The sequence below is a fragment of the Cyanistes caeruleus genome, chromosome 23 (assembly GCF_971803275.1).
Source record: "Cyanistes caeruleus chromosome 23, bCyaCae1.hap1.1, whole genome shotgun sequence".
NCBI lineage: Eukaryota > Metazoa > Chordata > Aves > Passeriformes > Paridae > Cyanistes > Cyanistes caeruleus.
Window position 1 is genome coordinate 796,233 of NC_141723.1, and position 24,897 is coordinate 821,129.

General features: G+C 47.5%; 1 protein-coding gene and 1 long non-coding RNA gene across 5 annotated transcripts; one reads left to right on the forward strand and one right to left on the reverse strand.

The window, feature by feature from the left end:
- Positions 1–1,615: 1,615 nt before the first annotated feature.
- Positions 1,616–23,943, reverse strand: KCNJ5 (potassium inwardly rectifying channel subfamily J member 5). 3 transcript variants are annotated; one of them, XM_086861452.1, is made up of 5 exons: positions 23,582–23,770; positions 23,102–23,308; positions 22,798–22,932; positions 14,972–15,918; positions 1,616–2,498 (listed from the first exon to the last, which is right to left on the reverse strand). In XM_086861452.1, the coding sequence occupies exons 3-5, from the start codon at positions 22,878–22,880 to the stop codon at positions 2,125–2,127; spliced, it is 1,404 nt and encodes a 467-aa protein (XP_086717578.1). In that variant the 5' UTR covers positions 22,881–22,932; positions 23,102–23,308; positions 23,582–23,770; the 3' UTR covers positions 1,616–2,124. The 3 variants fall into 3 exon arrangements, with proteins under 3 accessions (XP_086717578.1, XP_023797342.1, XP_023797343.1); XM_023941574.2 differs by lacking the exons at positions 22,798–22,932; positions 23,102–23,308 and having other exon boundaries at positions 23,337–23,943; XM_023941575.2 differs by lacking the exons at positions 22,798–22,932; positions 23,102–23,308 and having other exon boundaries at positions 23,582–23,764.
- On the forward strand, positions 6,976–12,178 carry LOC111939386 (uncharacterized). 2 transcript variants are annotated; one of them, XR_002869248.2, is made up of 3 exons: positions 6,976–9,935; positions 11,517–11,586; positions 11,706–12,178. It is a non-coding gene; the product is annotated as an uncharacterized LOC111939386 (long non-coding RNA). The 2 variants fall into 2 exon arrangements; XR_002869247.2 differs by having other exon boundaries at positions 11,517–12,178.
- Positions 23,944–24,897: the final 954 nt, after the last annotated feature.

Consider the following 24,897-nt stretch of genomic DNA (forward strand, 5'->3'; position numbering starts at 1 on the left):
AGGGCAATGAGCAGACTAAAGAGCTTTTGGGATATTTGCAGATGGCCATTTTCTCTCTGGAAGGCAAGAGCCAGGAAGGAGAAAGGTACAGAGGGAGTCCAGTGCCATTTCCAGGCTCTGTCTCTGGCCTCACAGGAGGGACCCATCAAACCTCTCTCATGTTCAGCTGAGCAAGGCAGCTGGTTGGGCAGAGCTTACCTAAGATCCCTGCAAGGGCTCCAACTGCCTCTGACTTGCACAGACCAATTGCAGTTTTACTTTCCATTTCCATCTCCTGCATTAGGAGATCAGTTAAAGCTAAAGAAAATCTGAAATCCAGTTTGGATTTCTGACACGTAATTATCTTGAAGAGGTTGGGTGAGAAGGTCTCAGAAAATGAACAAGTCATTCTAAGGATCTCATTTTTCTCTCTGTCTTCTCTCTGTTCCTCTGAGGCTCAGGATAGAAACAGAAGAACCTGAGCACAAAACCAAAAATGAGATCTCTGGAAAAGTTCTGCCCACTCCAAGGCTGCAAGATGCTTTCCAGAACCGATGAGCATTTCCAGTGAAGTTCCTTACCTTGAAATGTGCTGTATAACTGAGAGGTAATTCCTGTACCCTGGAGGCTGAGCTGGCTGCTGGCTCCTAACATGGTTTAAGTACAACACAGCCATGTTGTGGTCATTTTTCCACCCCCTCAGAAAAATCCCCACAAATTTCTCTTTTACCTGCATTATAAGATTACATCTCTAAGTAAACAGTATCTCTGACCCCTACAGATTGTATTCTCCTTGTTTCCATGTCAGTAAGACCACTGCTTTCTATTTCCAGTGTATCTTGTCTTTGTATTAAAATTAAGAGGCAAAACTGTATTTCAGATCCTGAGCGTGCAACTCAGTCCAGACAATGCACATTTATTCCCCAGATAAAGTCCTTTCTCTATGGAAAATTGCTCTTGCATATCATGTATTCTTCATTTTATTTTATTAAAGAAGTAATTCTGCAGGTAGCCTGCTTTTTCCACCAAAGTTTGAGGAGCAAGGGAAGAGATTTTCCCCAACAAGGCCATTTTTTTTTTTCCAGTGTTGTTGAAATTTGTGGAAATCTTTCATCTCACAGACTGCTTTCCTTTATTCCTTTTCTGGATGAAACAATCCTCTTTGGGAAATCTGGTTTTCTGCCACTTTTTAAAGATCAAAATTGTTGGCTTCAGTTATGTCAGTGTGTTCCCATTAGCAGCAGGAACATCAGCACCTCAACCTTTATTTTAAATATGTACTTTGCAGAAGAGCAGAAAATTTTGAAAACTGCCACTTACCCAGCTCTTCCTACTCCAAAGCCTCTGAAATTCCAGAACATTCCAACCCCTGGGGGACTACGATCTTTGTTTTAAATAATCAATTGGAACTGCAACTGGAACATTCAGGCCAGAAAAAAGCCTTCACTGGGGCAAAATCTAAACTTTCCCTGGCCAAGGGTAGCCTATGAAATATGTCAGAGATTCCATGAAAAGAGTACACAAAACACTTCAGCTGGAGAAGATAAAACATTGGATAAACATGTAAAAGGTCTGCAGGGAAAGGTGCCCTGCTCATATGAGACATTTTGCAGGAAATAAATCCCAATGGCTGTGATCCTGGAAGAAAACACTAAAATTTGTTTGTAAAATTCATGAAGGCAAAACACTTCACTACATAGCAGAGAGGTTTTTTCCTTTTCTTTTAATTTAGTTGGAACAATGTCTACAATACATTGACTCACAAATTAAGTGAAGGTATGAAAGCACATTCTTCTTACTGAGATGGGACATTCTGGACTGGTGAAACACCCTCTCAAGAGGGGCAGAGTTCTGCACATCCAATGAACACCTTTTGAACCAGTGGTGGGAATTTCGCTTGTAACAGTGATCAGAAGAGTGGGCCTTGTCCATGGAGATCAAGATGCTTTGCAGAGGAGAGCAAAGCTCAGAGCCTCAGGAAGAGGAAGGGAAACTGAGGCACGGTGCAGTGCAGTGACTCCCAGGATGAGCAGCAGGCAGCAAAGCTGGACACGAATGCCAGCTCTGGCTCCCAGTCGGTTCCTGGCTGGCCAGCCCAGTGTCCCAGCAGGGTGTGAGGGTGTCTGTGCTCCAGCAGCTCCGGGGTTATACAGGCACCTCTTCATTCCCCTCTCCGGCTGTCCCATTGGCTCCACTCAGTCCTGCCAGCTCCCTGCCTTCTTCCTCCTCTTCCTCCTCCTCCTCCTCCTCCTCTTCCTCCTCCTTCTCCTCCTCCTTGTCCTCCCTGGCTGTCCCTGGGTCCCGGCCCAGCTTGGGCAGGTGGCTGAGGAGCTGCCCTTCCCGACGGGACTGGGCCAGCTCTTTGGCACAGCACACAGGCGTGTGGGTCTCATAGGTGCTGTGGAAGCTGTTATAGTCCACCTCGTAAAAATCCTTCTCCAGGGTGAGCACGGGGGTGAAGCGGTGTCCCCACAGCACCTCGGTGTCCATGTAGGAGCTGCGAGCCTGGCAAGTCATGCCTGGGTGGAAAGAGAGGGATGTTAGAGGCAAAGCTTCCTTAAGTGCTCACCCAACCACGCCTGGCACTTAAAAGCACTTTCGTGTCATTTCCATACCTGATTGCTCTGGGACACAGAAAAGTCTTGGCTTAATAAGCCTCACAAAAGTCTCTATCATGAACAAGCTGAGCACCCAAAGGGAAAGGGATGCATTCACTTCTGCATCTTCTGAACCTCGTGCTTAGGGGTTTGTAGGCTGGGACATCTAAGTAGCTTCTCTCTGCCTCCCCCTGCTCTGATGAGGTGTTGTTTGTGAGGCTGACACCAACAGGTCCCGGTGGATTCTGCTGGAACAACCCCCAGCCCTGCAAGTGCTGTCCCAGCTCTGAAACAGAGGTGTTGTTTGTGAGGCTGACACCAACAGGTCCCGGTGGATTCTGCTGGAACAACCCCCAGCCCTGCAAGTGCTGTCCCAGCTCTGAAACAGAGCCCAGGGAAACACAAAATAGAGGGAGCCACTGCCCTGCCCTCCTCTGAGGCAGCCACCATCACCCTCTCACAGCACTGCCACAATTCCTGTACAGCACTGCCACAATTCCCTGTACAGCACTGCCACAATTCCCTGTACAGCACTGCCACAATTCCTGTACAGCACTGCCACAATTCCCTGTACAGCACTGCCACAATTCCCTGTACAGCACTGCCACAATTCCTGTACAACAGTGCCACAATTCCTGTACAACAGTGCCACAATTCCTGTACAGCACTGCCACAATTCCTGTACAGCACTGCCACAATTCCCTGTACAGCTGTGCCACAATTCCTGTACAGCACTGCCACAATTCCTGTACAGCACTGCCACAATTCCTGTACAGCACTGCCACAATTCCCTGTACAGCACTGCCACAATTCCTGTACAGCTGTGCCACAATTCCTGTACAGCAGTGCCACAATTCCTGTACAGCACTGCCACAATTCCTGTACAGCACTGCCACAATTCCTGTACAGCACTGCCACAATTCCTGTACAGCTGTGCCACAATTCCTGTACAGCACTGCCACAATTCCCTGTACAGCACTGCCACAATTCCCTGTACAGCTGTGCCACAATTCCTGTACAGCACCGCCACAATTCCTGAACAGCACTGCCACAATTCCCTGTACAGCACTGCCACAATTCCTGTACAACAGTGCCACAATCCCTGTACAGCACTGCCACAATTCCTGTACAGCACTGCCACAATTCCCTGTACAGCACTGCCACAATTCCCTGTACAGCACTGCCACAATTCCTGTACAGCACTGCCACAATTCCTGTACAGCACTGCCACAATTCCCTGTACAGCAGTGCCACAATTCCTGTACAGCACTGCCACAATTCCTGTACAGCACTGCCACAATTCCCTGTACAGCACTGCCACAATTCCTGGACAGCACTGCCACAATTCCTGTACAGCACTGCCACAATTCCCTGTACAGCACTGCCACAATTCCTGTACAGCACTGCCACAATTCCTGTACAGCACTGCCACAATTCCTGTACAGCTGTGCCACAATTCCTGTACAGCACTGCCACAATTCCCTGTACAGCACTGCCACAATTCCCTGTACAGCTGTGCCACAATTCCTGTACAGCACCGCCACAATTCCTGAACAGCACTGCCACAATTCCCTGTACAGCACTGCCACAATTCCTGTACAACAGTGCCACAATCCCTGTACAGCACTGCCACAATTCCTGTACAGCACTGCCACAATTCCCTGTACAGCACTGCCACAATTCCCTGTACAGCTGTGCCACAATTCCTGTACAGCTGTGCCACAATTCCTGTACAGCTGTGCCACAATTCCCTGTACAGCACTGCCACAATTCCTGTACAGCACTGCCACAATTCCCTGTACAGCACTGCCACAATTCCCTGTACAGCTGTGCCACAATTCCTGTACAGCACTGCCACAATTCCCTGTACAGCACTGCCACAATTCCCTGTACAGCTGTGCCACAATTCCTGTACAGCACCGCCACAATTCCTGAACAGCACTGCCACAATTCCCTGTACAGCACTGCCACAATTCCTGTACAACAGTGCCACAATCCCTGTACAGCACTGCCACAATTCCTGTACAGCACTGCCACAATTCCCTGTACAGCACTGCCACAATTCCCTGTACAGCACTGCCACAATTCCCTGTACAGCACTGCCACAATTCCTGTACAGCTGTGCCACAATTCCCTGTACAGCACTGCCACAATTCCCTGTACAGCACTGCCACAATTCCCTGTACAGCACTGCCACAATTCCTGTACAGCACTGCCACAATTCCCTGTACAGCACTGCCACAATTCCCTGTACAGCAGTGCCACAATTCCTGTACAGCACTGCCACAATTCCCTGTACAGCTGTGCCACAATTCCTGTACAGCACTGCCACAATTCCCTGTACAGCTGTGCCACAATTCCCTGTACAGCACTGCCACAATTCCTGTACAGCACTGCCACAATTCCTGTACAGCACTGCCACAATTCCCTGTACAGCACTGCCACAATTCCTGTACAGCACTGCCACAATTCCTGTACAGCAGTGCCACAATTCCCTGTACAGCACTGCCACAATTCCTGTACAGCACTGCCTCAATTCCCTGTACAGCACTGCCACAATTCCTGTACAGCAGTGCCACAATTCCTGTACAGCAGTGCCACAATTCCCTGTACAGCACTGCCACAATTCCCTGTACAGCACTGCCACAATTCCCTGTACAGCACTGCCACAATTCCTGTACAGCACTGCCACAATTCCTGTACAGCACTGCCACAATTCCCTGTACAGCACTGCCACAATTCCTGTACAGCACTGCCACAATTCCTGTACAGCAGTGCCACAATTCCCTGTACAGCACTGCCACAATTCCTGTACAGCACTGCCTCAATTCCCTGTACAGCACTGCCACAATTCCTGTACAGCAGTGCCACAATTCCTGTACAGCAGTGCCACAATTCCCTGTACAGCACTGCCACAATTCCCTGTACAGCACTGCCACAATTCCCTGTACAGCACTGCCACAATTCCTGTACAGCAGTGCCACAATTCCTGTACAGCACTGCCACAATTCCCTGTACAGCACTGCCACAAATCCAAGCTGCACAGATCTGAATGTTCAGCCTGAAAGGCGAGAGGTTCCCAACCAAGGTGGCTTTTAAATTCCCTGGGAGGGCCGGAGCAGTTGTACTGATGGATTGGGGCTGAATGAACAGTGGCTCACAAGGAACTTTTCATGCTGCTTCTCAGCCCTATGGATCAGAGTTTTACTTTGAAAAAGTTTAAAGAGAAGCTTTGCAGAGCAGCAATAAGCACACCTGCAAGCCAATCCTCTTGGAATCACCTCGTGGTGTCAAGACTGTCCTGTCTTCCAAACATTTGTCTTCTCTTTGTCCGAATGATATTTCGGTTTTGGAATTAATTTCCAGTGAAAAGCTAACCTCACAACGTCCTCCCACTGTTCTCTCATGGAGGGTGAGGGATTGGCCTGACTGGCCAATTCAAAGCATGCACTTGGTCCAGTTTCTGCCCAATACTTTCAAGTTTAATTCCTGCAGCCCAAAGCACAGGGACAGAAATCGAAAGGAATGCAAAGGGGGAAAAAAATCACAGTGTCAGATACTTCAGGGAAGAGCAGATCACAATATTCTCACTCTGTGAGCTCATAAGCGACTGAAATCTCAGAGCAATCAGAAAACCCCTTTCCTTTAAAAAAAACCCCTCACCTTTGTGAAACTAGGAATATTTTGTTCTTATAATTGCTACAGACCATTAAAAGACACCCACACAGGCAAGTGCTCTGCAAAGCTGAAAGTCTCTTACTGCTTTCTGTGGTTTAAAGCTACCAGGCCAGGAGTATTTTGTTCCTTGAAAGGGGAAGAGATGGTGACACATGCAATGCTAAGACATCTGCAGTTCTGTAGCATAGTCTGAGAAACCAATCTTTCCCCTCAAGAAGATCTGCAGGAGTGTTTGCTTCTGGGCAGGAACAACAAGTACAGTGTTAGTCACAGTGTTCCAGCGTGCCTGCTTCCTGGGCTGGAAGGATCCGGGAAGTGCAGAGGCTGCCATGAAAAACACAGCCAGGGAATTAAAAATCACCCCAAGTGCTGCTGCCTTAAGGAGAAGCTCTGTGGAAGTTCAGCATCTTTTCAGGAAACTCTCAGCTTTTGCTTTAGAGCTGAAGAACAGGGGGAGGCCATGCCTGACTTTGGTGGTTCTACAATGTACAGCATCACCAGCCCTCGGGGTGAAGAGGGCCAGCCCTCCTGCCCTGAGCCAGCTTCACACTCCCTGGAAGCCTGAGGGGTCCTGCTGATTTCCCAGTCCTGGTACAGGTTTTCCCAGGGGAGCTGTGTCACTGTGAACCAGCTGATTTTTATCCTGGCTTCTCAAGTGCTGCATCAAGGTACCATGAAGGAGTCCCCAGGCAAAGATGGGGGTCCTTGTGAAATATGGGGGTCTGGGGCTCTCTAAGGGAGCTCCTGCCTTGTCATCTGGGCCTGAAATAGCTCCTTCCCTGGATTTATAACACTGGGGCAGCACCTGAGTGAACCTGAGCTCCTGGGACACCATCCCAGTCCCACTCTAAATATTCAGTTAGGGCAGGAACAATGGAAAGCTTTCAGCAACCAAACACTGCTGCTGCCAGCTTCCTGCAGGAGCTGCTTTCTGGAACCCCAGGGGGACACTGAGCCAGTACAATAAGACAACTTGTAATTGCTCCATAATCCCATTCAAATATTCCTTTTTAGCACATGTGCAGTGGTGTTTAATTGCGTGGGGACACACTGCTTGGCAACTCCCACATCACCCAGTAAACAACACCATTGTATCTGCTTCAAATTCCATTAAGTGCCTGCTTTGCAGGCTGCCCTGTGCTCTCCAGCCTAGTTAATTAATGCATCTGTAATGTCCCCAGCTAATTATTGCCTCTGTGACTGCAAAAAGATGACAGAAGAGGTGTGGAAACAATAAACCTTATTTTTATTAAGAGCACATGGATGCAGCCACTTGCCGCTGGAACACAACGTGCTACCCCTGTGCTCAGAATATCCCAGTGCCACCTTGCAGTGGGGCACAGCAATCCCCAGACTCAGACCTCTGTGTATCCCTGAAAAAAATCACCTGCTTAATTGCAGATTTCTGGTTTATCTGAGTCTGTGGGATGCCTTGGGCACAGGGAATCATCTGCCATATGCTCCCATCCATCAGGTAGAATCAGAATTCAGATTACCCTGGATTGGAAGGAAGCCACAAAGATCACCAAGTGCAAATCCTGGTGGCAAGCAGACCCAGACCTGGGAACCACAGCAGCTGTGACATTACTGCTCTTCTACATCACTCATGAAGCACTGACACTTCGGGGAGCACAAGAACACAAGAGAGATTCCAGACTCTCCAAATTTCTTGAAGAATTAACCATAGTATGTATGGCCCTGATAGGTTATTAATCCTTTCCTTAAAAAAATGTATAACTACCCATTTTGGGTTTAAATATATATAATATATATATTTTGGGTTTAAATATGCAGATATAGAGAACTGGTATTTGGCGGTTTCATTTAAATAAACTTCATGCCAAGAGAATACAGAATCCCAGAATGGTTTGGGTTGGAAAGGACACTAAACATTGACACCTTTCCCTGCCCTTGCTCCAAACAAGGCTCATCCAGCCTGGCCTTGGGCACTGCCAGGGATCCAGGGGCAGCCCCAGCTGCTCTGGGCACCCTGTGCCAGGGCCTGCCCACCCTCACAGGGAACAATTCCTGCCCAAAATCCCATCCAGCCCTGCCCTCTGGCACTGGGAGCCATTCCCTGTGTCCTGTCCCTCCATCCCTTGTCCCCAGTCCCTCTCCAGCTCTCCTGGAGCACCTTTAGGCCCTGGCAGGGGCTCTGAGCTCTCCCTGGAGCCTTCTCTTCTGAACAATCCCAGTTGTCTCAGCCTTGCCTCATAGGAGAGCTGCTCCATCCCATCATTTTCATAGCCCTATATCCTCATTTTCCTTCTTTCAGTCCAAGTAGATGTAGTTGAAGTTATAGACATATATTTTTCTACTCTATATTTTCTGAGTTGTAAGATCATTAGAAGTTTCATTTTCTCCTAAGAAATCTGGTTTAAAAATTAAAAAGTATGTTTAATATAAATGTGTGCAAATGTGCTGTAGAAAACATGGAATGGTATTAGAAATCTTCAGATGGCAACTTTCAGTTGGAGCTTTCTCATCTCTTAATGCAGCAGCTCAGCTTCATGTTGCAAACAAAACTGAATTTTAATAGAAACCAGAGATAAAACTTGTTCAAAGTTAGGTGCATCAAATTTTCAATAAAACCGGAACCATTTCCAGGTTTTATAGATGCTAGAGACAAGGGCACTGTGTCCTGGTTTCAAACATTTCACAGAGTTTTAATGATAATTTCATTATATCAGAATCCTAAGAAGTGGATTTTTTGTCTGTGGGTTGGAGCCACAGACCAATAACTGAGCTGTGTCTGTTCCTGCTTAAGGCAGCCAGGGATCCTTCCTAAACAGCTCCCTTCTGCTTCCCAGCAGATGAAAGATCCAGACTAGATCGTGATGTGTATTAAAGCAGTGTCTCATCACATCTGAGAGCAGAGGAAGCTCCGTGGTGTAAAACAAGTGCCAGGGATCTCTCCAGTAAGGCTCTCTGCTGTCATCACAGTCAGTTATCAGAGAGCTGGGGATGGCTGAGCGCGCTGCCGAGAGCAGGCTCAGCACGGGCTGCACGGGGGGATCCTGCTGCTCCTGCACTGGAGCCGAGCTTGGGGCTGGCAAAGGGGACAGTGCTCCTGGAGCCCAGACAAAGCTGGGCCTTATTGCCCCAAATCTGCAGCTGCAGCTGTCTGCTGGCCTACCAAAGGCTCTCTGCAGCTGTTGGAGGATGCTGATTTTTGGCAAACATCCCATCCTGGCCAGGTGACCTCACCGGAGGGTTAATGGGAGAGCAGAGGGAGACACAGAGGGTGCTCTGCCAACCCTAAAATCTCCCCAGGCTTCAATGGGATCCCATCCCAAGCAGAGGTGAATCTTCCAGTGCTGCTCCATGGCCTGAACCTCCTCAGTGGGCAGAGATATCCCAGCCCCTGGGGCTGTCAAGACAACATTTTTCATCAGGCTAAAATTAACTGTGCTCATTGAAATGCCAGGGAGCTCAGCGATTATCTGTTGGGAAATGTCATGTGGCTGCCTGGGCTGGGCCAGATCTGCTCAGGCCCCTCCGACACAGACACTGCTGGCAGTGATCTCCCTCCTCTGCCCTTGTTTGCCCATTCTGTTGTGTCCAGGATGACTTTTCTCCTTCTCCTGGATGCTCTGAAGCTGTGGAACACCCACTGCCCAGGAAATGATGGCCTCAGAGGTGCAGTGGCAGCAATGGAAGTTTATGGGTAGCAAGGAAAAGGTATGAAAAATTTAAATTCTATTGCTGTAATTAAGCAATATGTGTCTTTTAATTTACATTAGCATATGGTAAGTTATAAAAGTTATTAATCCCTCTGTGTTAATTAGACCAAAGAACACTGTAACCTCCAACAAGTCAATATTATTTCAACTTGAAAAGAAATATTAAAAGGTAGGAGCCTGGTCCTGCAATTATGTGTGCTTGTCTCCTTTAGAGGACATGGCTGGTCTTGATTCACTTTGATATTTATGCCAGAGGAGAGTAATAGGATTTTAATTTATCTGAATGCTCTCCAGGCATACAAATGCTCCTAGGCACTGAGAAAAATATAATAAAAGGACTTTATGATGTGAAGACCTTGGATTCAATTGCCATGTCTCTAGCAGGCCCAGCCTGAGCCACGCCCAGAGCAGAAACTTCTCTAGGGTTTGCAGTGACTGCAGAGGCACCTCAGCCACCTCAGGCAGCCTCTCCTCCAGAGGACAGTCCTGCTCATCAACACCATCACCTGAGACATCTCTTCCCTATCATTTTTAGCCTGTTTCTGTAGCACTTCTGCAAGGTCCTCCTTGCAGAAAACTTATTCATATGCAAAATGCAAAACAACGCAAGACAACCCAAACCAGATGATGAATGCTCAGAAACTCCATTCAGTAATTTCGCTCTTCCTTTGTACTCCCATGAAAATCATGATTAATTTCAGCATATCTTTTGTTGTGACTACTCCATTTGGCCCTACATTTACAGCCAGGAAACCGTACTCTGTCCTCTGCAAAGGTGGATAAATTGAGGTGTGAAAACTCTGCTGTTTGCCTACACTCCCACAGGGACAGGATGGGTTAATTACTTCTAATCATTAAATCCCCTTTTATCACACTGACTCTTAGCCAGAAAAATATATACCTGTACTTACATAAGAGTCCATTAAAACTTCATTTAGTGACTAGACTAATCAGGCATCTGGAGCATCTCTTGTGCCTTATTTAATTGTGCTGGGAAAAAGAGGCACTGAAAACCAGGGAGGACCAGGAGTGGAGTAACAAGCTCCGCTACCTCCATGCCCAGGGAGCAGCAGTGCTGGACACGGGGCCCAGGGAATGAGGGCAGCAGGAAGCTATGGAAAAAGCAGGATTTGGGTAACTGTCAGCAAATAGCAGAGGAAGGGTAAAGCTGGAAGAGAGTCCCTTCAAATTACCTGCCAGAAAGTCCTGTAAGATATGCAGAGTGTGTCAGCACATGAAGTGATGGCTTACAGAGAAAAACATTATTTAAAAAAAATTGGACTTGCTAATGTTCCCTAACTGGATCAGCCAAATCCTTCATCACAAGGCAGCTGACTCTGCACCACGTGGGAGGGGGGCCTGGACCTCCCCTGCTCTTCCCTGTCCCAGCAGCTTTGGAACACTCTGTTCACTTTGGGATCAGCAGGGGAAGGGCAGGAGCTTTGGCCAGCAGCAATCGAGAGCTGTCCTGTCACCAGGGTGGCCCTGAGATTTTGGGAAGCAGAGCGGCAGGGAAAGGAAAAATGTATTCACTGCGCAAACAGATTTCCCACCTTTGATTTGTTCCCTTTTATTGCAGGTCAGATTTGGGGCAGCTGATCCTGACAAGAGTCCCTTTGTGATAAGGTGAAGATAATGAATTCCCTGAGGTAATCCCTGTGCCCAATTCATCAGGAGCACTGCGGGTGATGCTGCCGCCCCCGAGACGCCCACGGAGCAGCCCTGGGAGTCAGAACTCCTGTCAGTAATATTGATTTTGTCTTCACAGTGCTTATTTCACCCAGCAATGACCACATCAGATCTGCCCAGAAACTCGCTCTCCCTTTGGCCTTTTCCATGGGCTGGCAGAGCCGCAGAGCCTCTCCCATCCCAGATGTGGATGGGGAAAGGCGCGCCTGCCTTTGTGCCATGGCTGGCTCTGTGGGGCACTCCTGGCTGCCCCGGAGCTCTCACTGCAATAACACCACATTTATTATCATTATCTTCCTCACCCAAATGAACCCACAGCATTTCAGGCTGGCTGGTGAGCTGCTGTTCTTCAGTGTGCTGTTACTCAGGCCTTTGAAAAGCCAAGATAATTTGAACGCAATTTTTTTTTTTTAAGCCACAGTGTTTCACTTTGTAAAAACCCAATGACTTGAAGGGTGTGAACTCCTCAGAATTTACTCTACACTTTTCATTTGAAGCTATTTACCATCTTTGCCTTCTACTGGGTCAGAATTAAACTTAAATGTCAGTAAATAGAGCTGCTTGTTTGAGAGGAGACAATACATTACATTTGTAATATGTGCGTGCCTGGTTAAATCTACTGAAAATAGCTACAAAATCACTGTCCCAAATGATCAGTGAAAAATATCCCCACTTTTAGTCGTGCTTAAATTTCTGTAGTCATTGATATCTTGCCAATGACCATTCTGACCTGCCTTCCAAACACCTTACGGAAAACAGAGCTGTATATGCTGACCAGTGGTACCTCTGAACTCTGGAGGGTGGATTCCTAATGCTCCATAGGGGTTGCTAAGGGAACAAATGCTCTGTTGTATTTTACACTGCCCTGAATCCGACCAGGCTGCGACAGTGTCAGGATTTAACAGAAGTCCAGCTGGGAGTAAATATCACACCACTCCTGAGAGCAGATGGGGCTTGAGCAGTGCCATGGGCTGGGAAGGACCTGAAGAATTTGCTTGGAGCAGATTTTAAGGTGTGGAGGGATAAGATATATCCCTCCACATATCCCTATATATCCATATATCCCTATATCCTATATATGCATATATCCCTATATATGTGGGGTTTAGAAACCCCAAAATGCTTTATCAATATTACCAAGTGTGAGGATGAAGCAGGAAAGCACAAAAACTGTTTCTGCAAGCCACTATTCTTGTGACAAAATATCCCATGCCTCTGGCTGCCACAGGTCCCTCAGGACCCATCTCAGCCTCCAAATTGGATTCTGGAATCATCCAAGGTCCACTCAGCTTTGAGTTCAGTGAAAAACACCTCCTCCAGCTCCAGTGTGGGACTTCCCAAGCTGCCTTCTGAGCTCAGGATAATTCATTTGCACAGATGTATGCTCCTTAATGTCCTTACAGCTCGGTCTGTGCAATCCCTCTGGGAGAGGAGCCCATTTGTAAGGCAATATTATTCCTCTGCCATGCTTTTAATTCCGAGGTTGTTATTGATAATGACTTCCTCTCACACATCCCCAGCAGAGGCTGAGCCTTCCTGCGAGGAAGGCAGAGCAGCAGGGGTTCAGAGCATTTATAGTGTCACTGTGTGATGAGGAAAGAGGCTTTGGACAAACAAGGAGCTGCATTCCATGCTCAGATTAGGAGGCTCCAGCCTCTAATAAATGTTTAGGCTGCAGAATAAATCACTGTTACAAATCCTTGCCTTTGATAGTCTTTTCCACCCACCCCTTCCTTTGCCATGTCTCTACAACGCTCTGCTGGGGAAGAACATTTTCCTGGAAATGCCAGGTGAATTCCACTTCCATAGCACATACTCCAGCCCCAATGGAATGCAATTTATCAATCACCTCCCATCAGCTCTGTTTGTGAAAGTCAGCTACAGCTACTAAAGGGAGACTCTGGGACACTGAATTACCTCTTAGACAGCTGCCTTGAGAGCAAAGGTTTGGGATGCAGGAATTTGTGAGATTTTTCCTCCTCTGGCTGTTGGGAGACTAATGAGCAAATCTCCAGGAGGGGATAACAGTCAGCAAAGGGCAGAATCTGTGAGACAGGGTGCTGACACCACTGAGTACTTGTAACAAGCTGAAAACCCCTGCTAATGACTCAGAGAGAACCTCATTGAGATGGAAAACAAAATCCAACCACCACCCACAGGAAAACCCTGGGCTCATAACTAAAATCCTGAAACACCAAAGGGGAAAACTGATTGTAAAAGATTTTTTTTTTGCATCTCTGACTTTGTGCATCTTTAGCCAGAAGAGCTCTCCTCAGAGACAGCAGCCCTTTTCCCCTGCAGACCCTGATTCCATCAAGGCATTCTGCCCACCCCAAGCCGGAAAACCCTGCCTGGAAGGGACCTGAGCGTCTCAGGGGCTTGGGCACACTCGCTGTGCCACAAGTGCAGCAGGAAGAGCTTCCAGCTCCTCCCCAAACCTGGAGCAAAGGGATTCACCCAAGTGGAAATGGCTCATGGTGCCACGACTGCCAGGTGCAGCTGCCTGGCCAGGCAGAGCTCCTGTGGGAAGGAGCCTGTGTGCCCATCCCTCCCCTCAGCTGCCTTTCCTGCTCCCTGGAAAGCTGAGCCTTACCTCTTTTCCAGATTCACTATACACAGAGTTCTTTTCTTGCCTGTCACAAATACACCCCTAGGAGGAAACTGGGAATGGCTGAGGATATCTCCTTATCTCCCATTACCCAGCTTTGTCTGAGCTGTTCAGCAGCTGCAGGGCTGCAAGAGTCACAAAAGCAGTTTCTCTATTTATCCTCTTTGAGCTCCTTCTGGGAATGTGTGTCCTGCACCACGTGCAAGTCATTCAGCCTCAGCACGTGCTGCTTTATGGGATACAGTGAGACTTGGGCACTTCATAGCACCCATTAAAATCAACACTACAGCAGTACCTAAAATAGCACAGTTACAGCCAATCTTTAATACAGAGGAGAAATGGGGAAAGATTTGCACCATGAATTTTGATCACAGGAAACAGGACCACCAGGGACTTCAAGAATTCCTTTAATCCATTGCTTTTCCTCCTCTGGATCAGTTCTAAGTGATTATAGGCAGCTCCAGGACTATCCCATTCACCTCAATCCCAGACTTATAAAAGAGGGTGAAGCACTACAAAAAAAAGAGGGTGAAACCCTACAGCATGAGCTAAAGGCCCCATTTTTCACTACTGGTTATCTCAGACACCCCACCCGAGTCAGGCACTACCCAAGGACAAACCTCACTGTGTTCCCAGTCCAGGTGACACGGACAGCGAAAACCTAATGCCAAACTGCCCGCAATGCACTGTGCCCCTTTCCTCCTCAAAACAGTGACTGATGGCTGACACATCCTTACCTGTGGCTTCCACCATCCCTTCCAGGATGACCACAATCTCAAACTCCTCCTTCTCCAGCTGGGTGCGGGACATCTCCCAGAAGGGGCTTTTCTCATTGATCTCATGTGAGATGATGAGAGGGGACACCAGGAACAACCTGTCGTCTCCGGTGTCAAATCCCACGTTGATGTCCGTTTGATTCAGGGGAATAAACTCTCCTTCTTTGGTCTGCTTGGACTTAATCAGTTTGGCTCGAATGGAAGCCTCGACAATGTGGGAATTGCGGAGGTCCCCGACCCGGAACATGAGGCAGAGCTTCTCATCCCTCATGGAAATGACGGCGTTGTTGGAGAACATGAGGGTCTCTGCCCTCTTCTTTGGTTGGCTGATCTTGACGAACATGCATCCCACCATGAAGGCGTTGACAATGGAGCCCAGGATGGCCTGGACCAGGAGCAGCACGATGCCCTCGGGACACTTCTCTGTGATGACCCTGTGGCCGTACCCGATGGTCGTCTCGGTCTCGATGGAAAACAGGAACGCTGACACAAATCCGCTGAGGTTTTCGACGCAGGGGATCCAGTTCTCATCTTCCAGGTGGTCCAGATCTCCCCGGATGTAGGCGATGAGCCACCAGATGAACCCAAAGAACAGCCAGGTGATGGTGTAGACCATGGTGAAGACCAGCAGGTTGAAGCGCCACTTGAGGTCCACCAGGGTGGTGAAGAGGTCGCTGAGGTACCGGTAGGTCTCCTGGACGTTCCCGTGGTGCACGTTGCACTTGCCACTCTTCTCCATGTAGCGCTGCCGTGGCTTCTTGCCCTCAGCGGAAATGAGGCGGGTCCTGTCCGTGGCGATGGGGACGTCATCCCGAGCCTGCTTGGGGATCTTCTTGGGCTCCCGGGATGTGACCCCAATGTCCATGTCCTGGTTCATGAAGATCCGGGAATCTCCAGCCATGGCTGGGCTGCACAACAAGGAAAAGGTTTCAGGCAGAAGGCAAAGAGACAAAAGCCATTTTGTTTCACTATCTGGACCATCAGGATGTTGTTTTTGGAGGGTTCACACTTCTCTCACAACTGCCACTTGTTAAACACAGCCTTGCAGTGACCTGGAATTAAAGACTGATTTATAACACACAGGCCCTTCCAACACCAGCCACTACTGGGGTGATGGGCGCTCTGTGGGAGTGTGGAACAGTTAAATCTTGGAACATTTTGGAGTATTTTCTTGTCCTTAGATTTTTTTACACACTAAATTTGCTTAAGATCACAACTCAGAACAAAGTGAAGATACATCAACATCTTTTCAGGAGGGACTGGAGCTTTTTCATGCCCCAGGTTTTGGGTGCATATCAAGAGAAACCTCGGAAATTAAGAGAAAATGCTGAGTACCACTGTCTACCTAACTCTCACATGAGTCTAAATTATGCATGAAGGCTTCCCTTGCAGTCAGCAGAGAAAGGTATCTCCAGGGATAATTCAGATTTCAGGAGTGCTGAATCACCTTCTGGAAGTTTATTTGTAAGCCTGGGTTTTAAACATGAAATAAACATTTAATTAAGCATCTTGAATCCCACGTGTGAGGGTGTGATGAATCCAAGCCTGCTGCTAATGAGATCTATCAGAGCTCACCCCTTTGCTCCACCTGACATTAGACAAAATCACTGGGCACTTTTAGGAATGCATCAGGGAGTTATTAAAAAGCCCACTGTCGACATTCCGAGTTATACTTAACAGGATACAAATAAATAACACGAGATGAAGGCGGCAGTGCTTTCTGCCAGTTGTAATGTAACATCCTGTTTACTGAGATGATTACATACTCCTTTAAAAAATGAGAGTCTTGACTCTGGATGCAGGGCACAGACAAAATCTCTGTCAAAGACTACCTAAGGAGCCTTAGGGATATCAAAGATAGAGCAGCAATATTTTCTATGGCGTTCATTCCCTGCATTGTCCTCTGCAAATCCTATTAAAACCTAACTAAATCTATTACTGCTCCCTCTATCTTTAATCTTCTTATGCTCCTGTGAATGAGAAAAGGTGTAGAGATACAATTAAGAGTATCTTGGGAGAGACAATTTTTAAGACTGAGCAAAGTAGCTTCATCTTTTCGGTATTAAAAAGCACAAAGGGTGGGCGGGAAGGAAGCAGAGGCAGGATGAATAAATGAAGCAACAAATTATCACTTCCATTCGGCTGCAGCCAAGTCTGGTTAATGGCAGAGAATTCCTCGTGGCCCCTGTCTAAGTCACCATCAATCACGGCTCCAACGAAGCAGCCGAGCCTGTTGCTGGAACCAGCGCTGCTGGCTGTGCCTGCAGGGAGCCCAAACCATCTGTGCACTGCCGAGCCCTGCAGCCACGGCAAGGGGCAGGGAATGGGGATTTCAGCTGCTGGGAGAGAAAACCGGGACATGGGGTGCATAATCCCAGTGCTGTGCGTCCCTTCCTCCAATGGAAGCAGCCAGGATTTTGGCAGAAGAGTCACCCCTCTTCTGTTTCTGTCCCTCCTGAGAGCCGGCTCGGGGTATTCCCACACATCCTCAGCTGCTTTTCACTGCCTGCTGCAATGGAAACCTCCAGAGCCACTGGCCTGGCTCTCCTCTGAACTTCCTCTCTTTACACGTGAGCAGAGTGCTACAAGATGTTGAAAACTGGCAAGGGCACAGCTTGACTCTCACTTCCCAACATGTGAAAGCACATTGCGGAACAATCACCCACTTTTTCCCCCTCTTTAACGAGGAAAGAAGCCTCCCATCCACTGGGAATCAGGTAGTGAAGAATCTCCTTGCTTCCTTCTTACAAATAATATTCTTGATGTATATTTGCATTGATTGATTAATCTAAAATTACTTCATTTGGACTAAAAAGCTTGTCATCAATCTAAATGTAAAACAAGTGTTGCTTGTTGCTTTCAAGACTGTTTTAAAAATAATTTTGTTATAAAAGTAAATTTGAAGCTATCACTGGTACCATGGGAGAGAGAACAATCCAGTTCCAGACTTCAATCTAGAGTGGAAAGTTTCATGTTCTAGATTTACACCAAAGAGACCAAAGGGATCTTAAAACTTACTACAAAGAACAAAATAGAGGAAAAGCAACCAAAAATCCTGAATCCCTGGAAAGATGACTCTGGTGGAGCAGGTTTGAGAAATTGCCCTTTAAAGAATGTACGGAGGAATCTTTTGAGCTAAAACACTCACAGGGCTGGCAACATCTCTGGTGGTGCTACTGATCTCCAGCAACAGCTCAGCTGAAACATCCCTGCAAACCTTCAGGAACATTTTCCAAGTGATCCAGTAAAGCAGAAAAATTCCTGCTGGATAAAAAGTTCACTGACAGCTTCAGTGGCATTACTATTTCTACCAATATTTAATCTTTAACTCTCCCATGGTAATATGAGCATAACCTGAGTCTGTGGTTACTGAAAATAATTAAGCACTTGCATTTTTGCCTCAGAGTCTTTAAACAGAATGTTCCTGGTTAGCAGTTTGAGCACAGCTTTGGATGGCTGCACACTTTGGAGCTTTCTGCTCCAAAGGATTCCAGGGTTTTCTAATTCTCAACAAGTCACGGCTTTTCCTTCTGCCTTAATTCTGCAACAGTAAAATTTGTGATAGATGTGAATGGTCTATGAGATTCCCAGGCACGAGAATCTTCTAGGAAATTTGTTGTCATTCCTTTATGATTTTAACTGCCCTGGAGAGCTTTAGCCCAAACGAAAGGAGCAGTGTAACTGTGTAAGGACCTGGTTAACCCTTCATTGTGTAGCACAGAGCCACTGCTGCCAGGCATGAACATCTCTGCCATATCATGGTAAATGTATTCCTGCATCTCCCAGAGATTTCAGCTCCAGTCTGTAAATGCCTGCTCCTTCCAGCACAGAGAGCCAGGAGGTGAAATTGCCTCTTACAGGCACTCTTCTGTTTCTTTGGCATTTACCATCTTTGGTTAAAGGAGGCCAGGATAATAAAAATGTCACTTCTGAACAAAGCTCCCTTCCTTTAGGACAGGCTACTGCATGAGGAGCTGTGAGTCAGTGCAGTATCAGCCTTGCAGAGAGGTTTTTATCAGCCGTGTTGATGTTCAGCTCTGCCCAGATGACACACTCGGGGCAGGCGGTGACATTTAGGGGCTGGGATTTGCTGCACAGGAGTCAGGCTGGGGTTAGGTGAGAATCTCCAGGCAGCAGTGTTCTGCAGAGCAGCTCCCAGCCCCTCCTGACAGAGCTGATGTGCTCCTGGCAGCTCCAGCAATTTGCCAGAGACATCAAGGAAATAAAACACTTTAAGAAACTTCTTTCCTTGCTGACCATGGGGCCTTTTCCATTTAAACAATTGCTGCAGTAAACACACAAATTTCCATGGGGATGGGATTTGATGCTGGAAAGGACTAAACTGGCAGGCAGGTGGAGTTTAAAGACATGAATTTGTCATCAAGTTTGTGTAAAAGCAGACTTCTTTTTGTTTCTTTCAAACCCGATGCCTGTGTTTTCTCACATTAGGAGAATAATTGAGCAACTGTTCTTTAGCAAACCTCCCACACCTTCCCAGAAGATTTTTTTTTTTTTTCACTTAACCCTATCTTCTTTTTTTTCCAGACAATGAGTCCTGTACTTCTCAACAAGCAACCTGTAATACTGAACAGAGACTACTAAAGAACCTGACCTGGTTCTTCTGCTGCCAGCTGGTCCACACCACATAAAGCAGGTTACTGTGCCCAGGTTCCTCTGGGCCACATAATTCTGCTTTAGGTTACAGTGCTGCAAGGGAATGAAATTCTGAATTGTCAGACAGGACCAACATAGGAAAGGAGGTGCAGGAATAAAGGAAATGAAAGCAGCAGCACCTGAAGAGAATAAAAGTATTGGCTATTGAACACTGAGTGCTCATGGGAAGATGGAGGAAAGAAATCTTAGGAGAAGACGGCCTTTGACACTCCGAAGAAAAATGACTTGAGATAGGCTCAGACTGAGGTGGGGCTTTGATTTCCCTGGGAAAGGCATCCTTCCTCCATCCTTTCACTCACTGCCTGTGTGTGAGTGGGACTGAACAGCCAGCTCCACCTGACTGCCTTGCCACACACACCTGTACATGCAAGGTGAGGAAAGGCAGGTGGATTTGGGGTAAAGTCCATCTTTCTGACTTTATAGGTTTGGGGTTTTGGTGGCTGCCTCTTTGGGAAGTGCTTGGAGATCCACAGCTGGAGGGAAGGCTGAAGAAAAGTTGTGCTCTTGAAAGCCAGAGAAAAAGATTCAAAGACACTGCACAGGAAGGGAGACCCGAGGCACTCCACAAACAAATGTGGTTCACAAGCTCCCTGACTCCAGTAATTGCCTCTCCAAGTGTCACCTCGCTCAGCACTGAGCTGGGAAGGTGCCTCTCATCTCCTCTGTGAGTGTTTGGCAAGTCCCAGCACCACTTTCCTGACACTCAGGATGAGACAGCAGATTCCTCTGGGGCTGGAGTAGCCCTTGCCCTGCCACCAGGACACAAAGATGAGCGGCTGCCAGTTCACCTGCAGGGCCAGGGTGGCTTTGTGCTTGTCACAGAGCTGGGCTGTGACAGTTCCTGTGCGCCCAGAGTGCTCCTGGCTCAGAATACCCCAACAGAAGGTGCTTTTCCAAAGAAAATCTCTGGCCAGGGAGCCAATCTGACCCCAAGGAAGGGTTTATGGACATTTTCACTTTCCTTTTACCCTTGAGTTACCTCCTAATCCATCCTTCTCCTCTGATATCCTGTCAGTTGTGAGGGAGGAACATGACTCCCACTCCCAGAGTATCCAAGTATTTCACAGCAATCAACACAGATATCATGTGCTGTAAAATCTTATTTATGTATTTCCCAAGATGCCTGGGCTCTATTGCCCATATTTCAGGATGGGGGACTCACTCACAAAGACATTTGGGTCTTCTACACTCAGTTGGGAGTCTGTGACAGGGCAGGAATAACATTTAGCTGTTCCAAAATCCTAAATGAGCACCTGGAATCATTGCAGAACTCTTTCCTCCTTCCCCCACTCCAGCAGCAGGGAATACAGTCTCTGTCTGCTTCAGGTATGTCTGAAGATCGCTCTGCAAAGCCTCCATAGCCTGATCCATCAGATGAATAACCCAGCAAGATTATTTCCAAAGCCAACTAAGGCAGTTTCTGTTTCTCAAATAGCTCCAGGTTTCAAATACATTTTTCCCTCATCTATGGATTGAAGTATAAAAACCACCACACACGACACAAGTTCACAGCTGCATTAAATATAATAGTCTAGAACTATACAGAAAAGAGTGAAGAAACAAAACTGTGATGAGGAGAGAGACAGAAAAAGATGAAAACTAGAAAACACTTTTTGAGGCATCATTCAGGCTTTTACAATGTTTTAGAGCTCAAGGACTGGAGAATATGGGGTTTCTGTAAAATTTGGAATATCTCCTACGGCACAGTTCCGCTGCACAGGAAGGATGGGAGGACTGAATCCATGTAACTCCCAGACAATTCTCTTGCACTTCATTGCATTAAAGACCTTGAGCTTGACCAGTCCCTGTGCAAAGGATGCAACCACGACATTGTGCTCTTAGGTGTTTTCCATTATTTTTTTCTCTATTTTCTCTAGCAACAACAAATAAAGCCTGGAACTAGATCAGTGTGATCCTTCCACCACCAAGGAAGTGACAGTGCCTGAGGCACTCTGCAGCCTCTCTTTCCCTGGCCTCTCACCCCAGCTCTATTTTAGGGACACCTTATGGTGTCATTGAAACTCTGACCATTGTCTTTCAACCAACACAACCAAACAAAGACAGGGACACCTTTGTCCTGATCAGACACTCCTGTTTCTCCTGCTCTCGGCTGTTTACTCTGAACAGCAAACACTGAACGTTAGGAAAGCAGAATCTCAGTTCTAGGAGAAAATCCTGCCCCAGGAGCAGCAATGTTCCCATTCTTCATTGTTTAGGAATTCATCATCACAGCAACAGAGAATCACTCTGTAATCTGCAGCTGCTTTCAAAAAATACAATAAAACTTTTGAACCACTTCACACTTCTGCAGTACCTTGCAGCCAAAAAGTTCATAGATAGATTTACCAAACACAGGCTCTTTTTGCCCCAAGGCCTTCATCAGTGTTTGAATCCACTGCAGAAAAGGATCAGGAGTCACAGAGGGACAAACTGACCTCATACCAAGCCATTGGGCAAGGACCAGTGCTTGCCCCGGGTGTCCAAGTGCCTTTCCTGGCCTCAAACCCAATGGAAAGTGGGTGACTTAAATAGTGGAGTCTGGAGTGCTGTCTTGGAATATTACTCCAAAGCTCTGTTTGCCATTTTTATTTTTTATTTTTTTTTTCAAATAATTGGGCTGGAACTTTCCAGAGATGGAAAATATTCTGCCATGGGAATCAGAAATTATCCTCATCCTTTATCTCTACAGGGTAGGAACAGTGAGGCAAAGAACTGAACCCCAGAAGTGAAATAACTCCTGCAGCACAAACACTGCCCCACACACTCCCCACCTTCTCAGGAGATCCTAGTTGCTTGGACTGGTCAGAGAACCAGTGAGAAAAGCCACTCTGGTTTTCCTCTGAGCCCTTCTTCCACAAATCCAAGGTCTACTTTAAAGTAAAAGGGTATAGGAGGAAGGAGCTGCTTGATGACAATCTCCAAAAGCCACAGGTAAGTTTTTTGGGACAGGACCAGTTTCTAGCAGTTCTCGGCTGGTTCCTGAAACTCCCTGTTCAAATCCAAAGGAGAGATGCTGTGTAAAAGTTAACCTGGTGCTCCCAACCACCGTGTGCTGGCACAAAGAGAACCCCAGGCGCCTTTACAGGATATAAAAAAATCAGTCATGCTTTTACCTCCCAGAGCCATAAGCCCCGAGGGATTCCCGGTGCACTGCATTCCCTGTCCCCTCCAAGGGCTGAATATGCCACTTCCTCATCTGGAAACTGCACTGACAGGGCTCTGTAACTCCAAAGTGACTGGCAAGTATCCTAATTATGAAAGAATTTAATCTCGGACTCCAGATAAGAATTATGGAGTCACCCCACACAATTCAGGGCTGCTCACTGATCAGTCTCCTGGTGCCCTTTGCACCAGTGATTTCCACTAATCCTGTGGATTAGCAGTTCCTATGTTTCAACGTTTTTTCCTGCATCACACCTTTAGATGTGACAGTGCTTTTGTCCGAGATCAGCATCCAATCCCTGCCTTCCCCAAGAGTTCCGTGGCAGCTGTGAGTTAGGCAGGAACACAGCTGAAAGCCGGGCGGGTTGGGACACAGGAGCCTGGCATCCCGCTGGCCCAAGAGCTCCGCGTTTGTCCCGCTGGGCTCCCGCTCCTCGGCAGCCAGAGCCGATCGGGAGCGACCTGCAATAACAAAGGAATCGTAACTTACTTGCTACGAGCGGCTCCGCATCAGCCTGGGCTCCGGGGGGCAGCTGGCCGGGGGCAGCAGCGGGGCCGGGGGAGGCTGCGGGATGCCGGTCCATGCCATCACCAGGGAGCCGGGATCGGAGCCCCGGGCTGCCTCCCGCCTCCTTCCCGCTGCCTGCTGCCAGCGAACATCGATGTGGCACTGCCACTGCCCACGCCCCTGTCCCCGGCTATCCCTGATCGCCCCGCTCTGCTCCAAGCCCTCACCCTCCGCGCTGCGGTGCCACTCGTGCCCGTCCCTCGGCTGCCTTTCCGCGCTCCTGCCCTCTCTGCCGGGCTGCTCCGGCCTTTTCAAGGGCTGGGGCAGAGGGAGGGCGCGGAGGCTGCGTGTGACGGCGCCTTATCAGTTCTCAATGAGCGCAGGGGCGGGGGGCGAGGGAGGGGTTTGGGCTGCCGGGAGGGTGGGCAGGGGGAGAGGCGAATCCCTGCCCGGGGAGCTCGGGAAACACCTCCGAGCTCACCGGGGCCGCCGGCGAGGGGCTCCGGGCGGCTCCTGCAGCGCCGAGCGCTCCCCGCTCCTCCCGGAGCGCGCCTGGGCTGGCTCGGTCCCACCGAGCACTCCCCGATCCGGGAGGAGGGGATTTTCACACGTGTGAAAATCGTCACCGGCACCGTGGAAACTCCGCCGGGCTGGAGCAGGGACTGTGCGAAAGTGGGGAGAGGGGGGAGGGCGAGGTTCCCCCGGCGCGGTTCCCCTGCCGCCCATCGAGCTCTGTTTACTGCACGGACTGTGGGGTTTGCCTGGGATCCAGCCCAGTCCCCGGGAGCGTTCTCAAAGAGCTTCAGTATTTATTTTATTTTATTTTATTTTATTTTATTTTATTTTATTTTATTTTATTTTATTTTATTTTATTTTATTTTATTTTATTTTATTTTATTCTATTTTATTCTATTCTATTTTATTCTATTCTATTTTATTCTATTCTATTTTATTTTATTCTATTCTCTTTTATTTTATTCTCTTTTATTTTATTCTCTTTTATTTTATTCTCTTTTATTCTCTTTTATTTTTATTTTTTCTATTTTATTCTCTTTTATTTTTTTCTATTTTTATTTTTTCTATTTTATTCTTATTTTTTCTATTTTATTTTATTTTTATTTGTCACTGATAATACCACACTGTCTCCCCAGCTTAGTGATATATTTCCTTTTCTGAAAAGCAAATGTCAGGCCAGCTGCATATCTCTGGCAGATCTGCCTGGTGGCTGCAGGTTACCCCCAGGCTTTGTTGCCCTGTTCCCACAGTCCTGTCCTCTGTCCTCCCTGATTCCCTATTCCAGAAGCACCCACATTACAGCCCACCAGAAAAGCTTTCACAGAAGATTTTTCTGGTCAGGAAAAGAGAATTTACCCAAACCAAAGCACTGTTGCAGGTATTGCTGGGATCTGCAAGCTGTTTTTTGTTCTGCTTTGAATGATTTTTCAATTTATCTTTTTTAAAAGTTACACTATCACTAATGAAATACATCAGCATTGGAATGATATTTTTACTTTCCTATATAGACATTTTACAATTTATTATT